General features: G+C 47.1%; 1 protein-coding gene across 2 annotated transcripts in view; it reads left to right on the top strand.

The window, feature by feature from the left end:
• The window catches only part of cacna2d4a (calcium channel, voltage-dependent, alpha 2/delta subunit 4a), a 28,578-nt gene extending 19,426 nt beyond the window's left edge, over positions 1 to 9,152 (top strand). For both annotated transcript variants that reach the window (XM_086103927.1, XM_086103928.1), the window contains 12 exons: positions 5,017 to 5,078; positions 5,743 to 5,757; positions 5,991 to 6,035; positions 6,124 to 6,186; positions 6,272 to 6,342; positions 6,462 to 6,537; positions 6,636 to 6,688; positions 7,067 to 7,122; positions 7,327 to 7,447; positions 7,843 to 7,963; positions 8,518 to 8,595; positions 8,677 to 9,152. In XM_086103927.1, coding sequence (XP_085960053.1) covers positions 5,017 to 5,078; positions 5,743 to 5,757; positions 5,991 to 6,035; positions 6,124 to 6,186; positions 6,272 to 6,342; positions 6,462 to 6,537; positions 6,636 to 6,688; positions 7,067 to 7,122; positions 7,327 to 7,447; positions 7,843 to 7,963; positions 8,518 to 8,595; positions 8,677 to 8,769 — 854 coding nt within the window. In that variant the 3' untranslated portion in view covers positions 8,770 to 9,152. The remainder of the gene's footprint in view (positions 1 to 5,016; positions 5,079 to 5,742; positions 5,758 to 5,990; positions 6,036 to 6,123; positions 6,187 to 6,271; positions 6,343 to 6,461; positions 6,538 to 6,635; positions 6,689 to 7,066; positions 7,123 to 7,326; positions 7,448 to 7,842; positions 7,964 to 8,517; positions 8,596 to 8,676) is intronic.
• Positions 9,153 to 10,210: the final 1,058 nt, after the last annotated feature.

Raw genomic sequence — 10,210 nt, 5'->3', positions numbered from 1 at the left:
CTGTCTGCCCCTCAGCTCTCCCACGGTGACACAAGAGAGAGGATGAGGGAGGCGGAATGCTCGGACGTGGAGGGAAGAGGGTACAGACGTCAAGTGGGAGACGGAGCGGGGAGACACAAGGAGGCGGGGTTGGGGGTGGCGGGTGGGGGGTGGGTTTCATCAGCTGATTCAAGTGAAGATGAGAATCTCCCTCTCGGCCACATGGGCTTTTCTCCTCCGTCCGTTATTTATTTTTTTCCACCCCGCTCACGTCTCCCATTATTTCCCTTCTATTGCCTGTGGCAGCTGTCGTAATACTGGCTTCGACTGTGTGTGTGTGTGTGTGTGTGTTTGTGGGTGTGGGTGTGTGGGTGCCATGCACGTCTGAGCCACCTTTTGTTTTGGTATATTTTCCTCTTTTGCGTAACAACAATATGCTCATTTTGGTGTACGGGAATATACAGTGGGAAGGTATGCAGGACCACAACCTAAGGCGGCCATGTTTTTTGTCGTGGTTTTGGAGGTGCGTCGTCACTCCTGGTTCATAATCGTAGATTACTTTCAGCATTTCACCCAAATCGCCTATTTTGGAGCAAAAATATGCAAAATATGAGCCTTTTTAATAGGAATAGTAGTAGTATTTAGTCGTGTGTGTGCATCTCACTTTGCATGCGTTTGTGTACATGATGTAATCGCTCCTACTTCTGAATTTAAATAATTTCAGTCATCTCTCATCTCTTTTGTGAAACTCTTTTTAGTCGATTTAATGTGACAAACACTTTGATCAATCCCATGCTGCTAGAAACGGTCGAATTTCCAGAGGGCCGCCATGTTTTAAAAAAAAAAAAACAACAGGCCAAGACTTTTCTCTGCCCGTTCTCCTGAAAATTAAATAACTAAATAGCATTTGATTGGTGCAGGTATACTTAATTCTCCGATTGCCAGTGCGGCATTTCCAGCGTCATTTATCGCAAGTCATGGCTGTAAAGTGCTTCCTTCCTCGTTTGCATTCATTTTGCTCTAATGAGCATGAGAATCATTTGGCGCACCCGGCGAAGGTAAAGAAGCGGCGGCTTGTTTGTTTTGTCTGCCGTCAGACGAGTTGGTCGAAGAACGCGTGTCGCCGCAGCCTCCGCGACCTTGAGCGGTTCGTTACCGGCTGGCAGCTCCAAGGCGAGCGCTATTAAAGCGCGACCGTAACGAGCGGCGTGAAAATCTTTAAAAGGCTGGAGTCATGGCGCGCCGCCTTCAAGCGGGGGAAAAGTCAATCAGTTCATATCGCTTGACTCTCTGTGTGACGGCACACTTGTGACGCCCATTAAGCCTGTGGAGCTCGGGTATAGTTCCAACGACATATTTTTGTGGAGGAGGCGTGGGGGCATTTTTTTTTTTTTTTTGGTAACATTTTGCAATCCAAAGAAACAATCTAGAAGCCACCGTATTTTCGCAGAGGTCATTTAAGGAGGCGATTTCGCACTCATACATTCAATTATGCAATTTTAGCCTGGTTTCTATTTCCGAACCATCCGCCCCTGCGGCTTGCAACGCCTCGTGAAAAACACCACATTGGTCAGCGGGGCCGGCGTGCGCATAAACAAACGCAACATGCCGTGTGGGTGTTGGCGCCGGTGTCACCGGTCATGCGCGTATTCCCGGAAAACCTCCGTCTATTTTCGCCGCTTGCTAAATAGGACGCCGTCTTCCAAAGGTGCTTGCGAGCGATTGGTTGGCTTGAAGGATGAAGATGTGTTTGCATTCGCGTGGCCTCGGCTTGGCTACTTTGCAGGCACGCCGACCCCCCCACCCCACCCCCTCTCATCTCCTCCCAGCATCCATCCTTTCAAAATTGGATCTGATTTTTTTTCCACCTTCCTATTATCCACTCGGCATCTGGGCCAAGGTCTATTGAAAGCGCTTTACTTTGTCACGCCGCTGTGACTGCAGCAACCAATCATTACAGGTGTCACGGGCGCCGACCGCGCTTCGAGCACGCCCGCTATTTATAAACCGCTGTCTTATTGACCTCTTGTAATCGAAGCGGTCAATGACAAAGTCTTTATTCCGGAAAGCATGTCCACTGCAGCTTGCCTGAGTGCTCCGATTGGGAAAATGCAGACAAGCTAGCAGCTAGCCTCTATGTGCTAGCTTGCAGACAAGCTAGCCGCTATGTGCTAGCTTGTCTGCATTTGCTGCTAGCGTGTCTGCATTTTCTCTTCCGTTCAAACGATTAGCGATGCCAATATCGTCATGCTGTGATACTTGGACACCGATACCACTTATACCCGCCTGACGTATACCCTTCCGGGCAGCGCAGTAGTGATACTTTAAGACAAACACGGGTGTCACTTTTCGCGCCAATTGCTAGTTAGTTTTGGAACATTTAATGAGAATCAAAAACAGATTTTCACAATCCCACGAGGACGTCAAAAAAAGTGCGATGGCGTCTTTGTACTTTTGCTCGTACAGCGCACCATTTATTTACACATTTCCGGAGGGACCAAGCTCAGAACACAAGGTGGAAAAAAAAAGCTAAAGATTAATTTACGGCTTGGAACGTTTGTTTTTTTCCCCTCAGTCCCTGTTTCAATTGCGCTTGACTTTTCAGCATTTTTCATCACTTGGGGTAATGTGTCGGACTTTACTCAATCCGTGTGTGTGTGATGATCATATGACGATGACCACGTTTTTTTTTTGGGGGGGGGGCATATTGTGACCCTAATGATGGATAAAAAAAAAAATGCTGGTTTAAGATTCTCTCTCAGCCACGCGAGCTGTCACTGCCGGATAAATTAAGCGGCGCAGTTCATGGGATTATGAAGTCTTTCAAAAGCACAAAATCCCTTCTTTTCCCTCCGCCGCTCGGAGACTTTCATTAATTCAGGCCGCAGTCGATTGGGAAAAGCTGCGTGTTCATCGCGCGGGCAGATTTTGCTTGATGAGGAATCCCTCCTGCGTGTGGCGGGGATCATGCAACGGGAGAATTCAAGTGCCATCATTTGAAATTGCCGTCAGCATTGGCGCAAAATATTCAGCATCGAAACGCCAGGGAAAGCCTACTAGAACATCTGAACTTCATTCAGGGTCAATTCAAGACACTTTAAATGTCGCCAGGTGTGCCCTCCACTCATTTACTATCCAACAAGTTTGAAATGTTGTTGATGAATTCTGAACATGGGCACATCGCCAGTTTAAGTGGGTGTGCACACTTATGCAACTCCATTTTCTTTTTTTTTGGGCTTTCTCACACCAAAGTGTGTCATCGGGAACATTAAAAAGCGAGACAATCCGATCGCTCTTGGTGGCTGTGAAATATAAATGAAGCGCAAGCGTGTTCGCGCACCGTCCCCACCTTCCACTCGCTTCCCTTTGACGCGCGCGCGGGCAAACGCCGCCGGCTCCATTATGAAGCGCCACGCTCGGCTTGAAATGCAAAGGCCTTTCCAGCTCGTAACGTTATTAAAAATCCATTTATCCGCTTTCGTGCTTTTGCTTGTTCTTCACTTCCTGTCCGCCGCCTCGTCCCCGCCCACCCCCACCCGCCTCCGTTATATCAATTCATCTTCTCTTTTGATTACATTCTGCCGCAGACCTCTCTGTGTGTGCGTTTCATTTTAATTATTATGATCATTATGATTATTTTTGACTCGGCAATTTTAAGGGTGTCAGAATTTTTCTTTTTTCATGTGTATGAAATAGAAATACAAACGTGTCTTTTTCCCGTCCACGTAGTACAAAGCAGTATTGGGGGCAGAGAAGAACTGTTCTTACTTTTCCCCTCCATCCTTCCATCTCCTTCACCCCGCATCTCGTTGCGGTAATGAGCAATTAACTCCATCATTCCTTATTTATTCCACCCCCCCCCCCCCCCCATTCGCCAGTTCATTTCATGCACGCCGCCCCTTGATTGGCAAGCCTGCGCTGATTACAAATCACGCCGGGAGCGCGCCGCGTTTGCCGCGCGTCCTTGACGCGGCGCTCTCTTGCAAGGAATGCTTCAATTTATTGAGGCTCGCGTGGATGAAATTGGAAGCGTGGATCGGCTGAAATTGCTCAATTGATTGATGAAGTGTTTTTTTTTGTTTGCTTGTTTGTTGTTGTTGTTTTTTTTTTTTTTACATTTGGTGGCATAAAATACTCTCTCGTGGGTATCTGTGCTGCAACTGTGCGTCTATAAAAATGCTCTGATACCGCAACACCGATACAACGTGACTTGAACACACAATTTGCGAAACGCGGGGCAAATTACGCTCTGCGAAATGTCCTACTCTTATCCGATCTCTCGCCACTTGCGCAAATTTAATATATAAATATTCATTGAATATACTGAATCATAATATATTCGTTATAATTTGTAAACTACTAGCAATACCCCGAATGGCTTCCATAGCGATGAGTAAAACACACTTGAACTGGTGAATTTTATTAATTTTTTTTTTTTGGTCATCGTATGAGAATAGCCGAGGCTTCCCCCAGAGTACTTGCGCAAAGCATGCTGGGAGGAAGAGGAGGGGAGAAAAGTGCTGAGTCTTTGATGCTAATATGAAGTGTCATCCTCCCGCGCATTGCTCTGTGTGTGTGTGCGCGCGTGTGTGTGGGTGTATTCAGGATGTGTGCATGCGCTCCTCAGAGAACTTATGCAATTAGTTTTTTTTTTTTTTTTTTTTTATCCATCGGCATGCCGACTGAGATTATGACGGACCCAAAAAGCGCAACTAAAGCGGTGAAGCCGCCGCCTCTCTTTCACGAAACAAAACAAAAAACACACACACACACCGGCATCTGAGAAAGCGTTGCGGGTCACAGCATCTAAGAATAGCGGCACGGTGATGCATCACAAAACATGCCGTTTTTTGTTTTTTTTTTTTGGTTCGGATCCTTTTTTTTGGACTTTTTGTTGTTCTTTTTATGCCTGCTGTTCAGCCCACGGCCGCTAGAGGGCATGCTTGCACGGTCGCTCTGGATTGCGTGGATTTTAGCTGACACTAAATTGCATCTAGCGACGCAGAAGAGTGACGATCTTCTCTTTCTGTCTTGCAGCTATTGGTGTCCAGATGACTCTGGAGGTGATGGAATCCAGATTTTGGGCCATCGCATCACAGGTTCGTATTAAAATTTTTTTTTTTTAAATCTCTCTTGAGGGGGAAATTAAATACATCTCCCAAGCACTAAATTAGAACTCGTTTCACCACCGAACCGGCAATCAAAGAGTGTTTCGGCTAGCTGCGAAAAACTGATACAAGGTGTCCTTCCACACCTCCGAGGCAGCGTTATTTTATTGGCGGCATGTGTTGGAAAGCTCGGCCACCTCCACTTCCCCCCTGCGGCGGTAAAGATAGCCATGAAAAGAAGCATCGAGGCCTCCGATGATGGATCGCCAAAGCGCCAGCCAAGCGTGCGTGTGTGACACTGTGTGGGGGTGAGGGGGTTGGGGGGGGGGGGCTATTGTAAGGAGTGTCGAGTCCCGCGTGGACAGGCGACATACGCACGGCCATCTGTGCGAAAAAGTGTCCAGACTCATCAGCATGTGCGTGTTTCTCGTATGCTTCCTGTCTGCAGTCAACTTTTAAGTTTTTCAGCACCCTCGGGGGGGGTTGAAAGAATGAAAATGCAGCAGGAAGTACGATTCAATCTTTTTAATTGAATCGTCCTGGTATTTGATTGGCGGTAGGTGTACCTAATGGTGTGGCCAGTTTTGGGGGCAAAACGACGCTCATCATGACGAATCGAGTGATTCTCTTTTCTGTTTGTTTGTGTTCTTTGCAGCCAAACGACACCGATGTAAGTGATTCTATCGCTGCGCTCGTCCTCCTCACGCGCTCCACTTCCCCCGGATTACGCGCACACGTCAGCTGTTGGCAAATGAATTCAAATGACATCACAAGAGGCCCGGAGTGAAACCGCGCGGCGCCCGAAATCAAACGCCTCCCGCTCGCCTGCCCTTTTGGCGCCTCGCTTTGACCCCGAGGACGCATTTTCGTCACTTTTTCTGTTGTCCGTTTGCCCCCCCGCAGTGCTCGGACGCCGAGGGAATTTGTCCTCTTCGCTGCGACAGCTTCGTGAGTGCGCGCCGCCGCCCGTCTCGGGAAGCTCTCAAGCTCCCAGCTCGACGCGTCACTTTGTCTGGTCTCTTGTCTCCCGTCGCAGGATATGGAGTGCTACGTGATGGACAATAACGGCTTCGTCCTCATTTCCAAACAGCGCGCTGACGTCAGTTCACGCAGGGTCGAGCAATATCCCGCTGACGCGTGAGCGTTGTCAAACCGCAATCCCCTTTTTGTGTCTCTGCCGACAGGCCGGGAGGTTCTTCGGCGAGGTCGACGGCTCCGTCATGGCGACGTTGATCCAAATGGGCATGTTCAAAAGGTAACTTCCCGAGATCGATTTCGTGGGACGAGGCAAGCGAAATGAAAACGGTCCGAAGCGTACAAAAATTCCAAGATGCTTCCAAATCGATTGCAAATGGTCACTTTGTCTTTTCTCAGGGTGTCTCTGTTTGACTACCAGGCGATGTGTAAAATGAACTCGCACTCCACCAGCAGCGCCCGGCCACTTCTCAGCGTACGTTGAAACGATTGGTCCATCCAGACGTGGATCCCGACGTTATCGACTCGATGAATTCCATTTGTCTTTTTTTTTCGTTTTTTTTTTCCTTCCAGTCTTTCTACGCCTTGGCGTCCGCCCTCAAGTGGTTCCTTTCCAACTTCCTGGTGTAAGTGTTGCTAATAGCAACGAGCAATGCAGGGGGCTGGAAGTTGTTCCCAAATCTCGAAATCGAATCAAGGAATTCCTTTTCGATTCGATTTGTCATTCCTGTTCAATCCATCGATACATATTAACTCATTCAGTACCAGCCAATTCTGGACCACGTCTGAAAAGACGTTTAAAAACGTCTTTGGGAGTGAATGAGTTAAGAAGTGTTACAGCCAATCGAGTCCTTTCCACCATCTGACAGAATTTTTGGGCCAGGGCCCGGTTTTGGGGAAAACTGCCAGAGAGGCTTATAATGATGGAGTGGCTAATTGACCCCCCCCCCACCTCCTCACCCCCTTCCCTTCTATCCACTCTCTTCTTTTCTCCACTTCACAAGGTTTCTCCTTGAGTTTAACGTCTGTGGATTCTGGCACACGGAACACTTTGCAGATGGTGAGTTAACACGGGGGGGTTGAAAAAAATATCTGTTCGGTGAACTCGATCATTGCTTCCAATACAGTACACAAAAAGCGCAAAGCTGTTTTGTTGTTGATGTTTTTTAACCACGTGAGCGATGACATTGTGACCGACCGAGGCTGTCAATCAAAACGCTGCTGACCTTTTTTAAAAAATTTTTTTACTCCCCCCGCCCCTCAGCCTCCGTGCACAAGAAAAAAGGGGACATCCTGCAGCCGTGCGACACCGAGTACCCCAGCTTCGCCTACGAGCCGTCGGTCAAAGAGACCAACAGCATCATCAAGTGCGGACGCTGCCAGAAGTCAGTGCTCACTCTAATCCCGCACCGCAGCTCTCTCCGAACCCACGTCCAGGCATACCACCAACAACAAAAAAATGTCCCGCTGAAATCCATTTTCTATGCTTCTGCCTGGATTTATATAACCGCATGGATGGAAATAAATGGGCAGAAACAGGATTAAACGAGGGCGCGTGAGATTATACAAAGCACATGGTGAGTGGAAAGTATGGGGGGGGGGGGGAGGGGGAAGGTAAATAGAGCAGGGGGGAGGAGTGCCGGAGTCCCAAACAAGTCAGTGAAGGGGGGGAGAGTTGAAGAGGGAAGCGTATGGAGCGTGCTGAGCGCCCTCTTGAGTACAGCTGTGGCGTGACAATAACAGTCGTGGTCACATTTGATTGCTCTTGCGTGTGCCCCAGGATGTTTGTGGTGCAGCAGATCCCGCAGAGCAACCTGCTGATGTTGGTGGTCCAGGCCGACTGCGACTGCTCCAGACAATACTCGCCCATCACCATGGAGCCCAAAGAAGTCAAATATATCCTCTCGCGACTCATTCTCCAGTCACCCGCAAACCTTTTACACCAGGCACTGGAACACGGTGCACTGTTTGAACACGAACGCTGTACCTAAATCGAGCAAAATTGAGCGCGCCTGTCAAAACTGGGATTTAATGTCAAACTCAACATAAATGAAAGACAAATTACAAAAACTTCTGAAAGTCTTCTAGCTTAATGCTAATAATACATCATGCGGAAACCTTATGCACTGGCTACCAAATAGCATCTATGTGGCAGTGGGGTTGAAATGCCAGTCATATATTCTTTATCCTCTGTAAAAAACAACAACAAAATAAACAAGTAATATTAATGCAGTCTATTGAGTCGCTTCAATTAGTTGTCAAACTCCTCTTTGTTTGTGTCTGCACCTTACTCCCCCTGGTGGCCAAATCGCACACAACAGGAGCACCAGTATTTTTTTTTCTCCAAACATTGAGTGCTACGTTACTTATATGCTGTATTTGACCAAAAAAAAAAAAAAGAACGAAATTCAAAGATTTTTGTTGTCTGTTATCCTTGACCCCTCACTAACATAACTCCTCAGTGAAGTGCGAGCGGATGCGTTCCCAGAAGATCCGCAGACGCCCCGAATCGTGCCACGCTTACCATCCCCAGGTAAAAAAAAAATAATAATAATAATAAAAAGACATTTTGTGTGTTTTTTTTAAGATCAGAATGAGACGCTTTGCCTTTCAGGAGAATGCAAACGACTGTGGCGGCGCATCCGCCGCATCTCTCTCTGCCTTCCTCTTCCTCGTTTGTCCTTCCATCGCCTCATTTCTCTCCTGATGGTGACCCCGATGGTGCCACAAGTGGATTTATTTTTATACAAAGCACAACTAAGTCTTGTTTTTTTTTTTCCTTTGGTTCCTGTGAACCCGAAGAACTGTTCCCTCCCTCAGTCAACTGCTGCAAATTGGCAGGTGTTGCTATGGCTACTGCTCCATTACTTCTGTTCTCTACCTTGCTTCTACAAAATGAAAGGGGGACTAAAGAGAAGCAGGTGGCTGCCATGAGTCACGCGGATGAATTATGAATCACACCAGTGGATGTAATGGAGCCCGTAGGGAAGTAATGAGTTTCTGATTTACCTTCGTGCGCAAATGCATATGGTATCACATCATATGGCACAGGAAGGGCTTGGATATATGAAATAAATGGAGAGACACTGATGTCTAACTTGTTATTATTATATCAGCTTGACCTGGTTCATACTTTAAATTAATACCCTAAGAGGAGGGCTGCACCCTCTGTAAATACAATGGGATTGAGTTAAATCGGCATAATTATGGCCAAAGTCATTTCATTTAAAATAATCCAAAACAACATAGTTTTATTTTTTTGTTGACTCTTGTACATGAGTAGTGTAAATCTGACATTTTATGGTATTTTTGCACATGGCTGGTGTTTACATACCTGTGAACCTCGGCTAATACCTGCCCTTATAAATGATTACGATTCCCCTTACAAAGCAACAAAAACCCGGACAACGGTTTACCGCGAATGCGCACATCATGCTTTATCAATCCGACCGGACGCAGCGATGAAAAAAACTATACGATTGAGGATTAGTTTTGCTGGTTTGCCGTGACAATAGTAGCGATCGACGACGGCGTTGTCGTTGGCTACCAGCAGATGAGACGATCTGAATTTAAGCCAAAATGGTCTTTGTAAGAACGGTTCACAATTGTTTTTTTTCTTCCCCGTTTAAAAGTTGTAATACGCCGTACGTGATTTGAAATGATTAAAAAACGTATAAAATACGGGGAAAACGTACAGGTTGACAGGTATGAGATTTTGCCGGTCGTCATTGGCCGCACACTACGAAAGGGGCACTTAAAAGCACCACCGACGAAGGCAACAACGAGCGGCGCTCGGAAGCAGCTTCTGTATTAAATCTTCAAATTCCAACACGTCGCCGCGCTGTTTCACGCTCACCCCACGAGCAAGAGAAGAGCATCGTCTTCGGATTTATCAGCGCATTTGCAGGCCTCCACCCCCCGCCACTCGACCAACGAGGATTTTAAAATTGACTATTTGGAGGTTACAATATATTTATTCACCAACCCGGCATGTTCAACTTTAAACTATGAATATACAAAAAAAATTGCCGAAAAACTCAACCGCGATGGTCCCGTGGTCTAAAACCTTGCGGTCGGTTCGGCGACTCTGATTCGGTCCCCGGGCTCACCTACATAGGTGCATAAATGCAGGTGAGCAGAAAATGGTA

Source organism: Hippocampus guttulatus, chromosome 22 (assembly GCF_054856545.1).
Source record: "Hippocampus guttulatus isolate MCC_2025c chromosome 22, RoL_Hgut_1.0, whole genome shotgun sequence".
In the NCBI taxonomy this organism is placed as follows: domain Eukaryota; kingdom Metazoa; phylum Chordata; class Actinopteri; order Syngnathiformes; family Syngnathidae; genus Hippocampus; species Hippocampus guttulatus.
The sequence above is the reverse complement of the archived record's forward strand: the minus strand, read 5'-3'. Positions and strand labels throughout refer to the sequence as shown.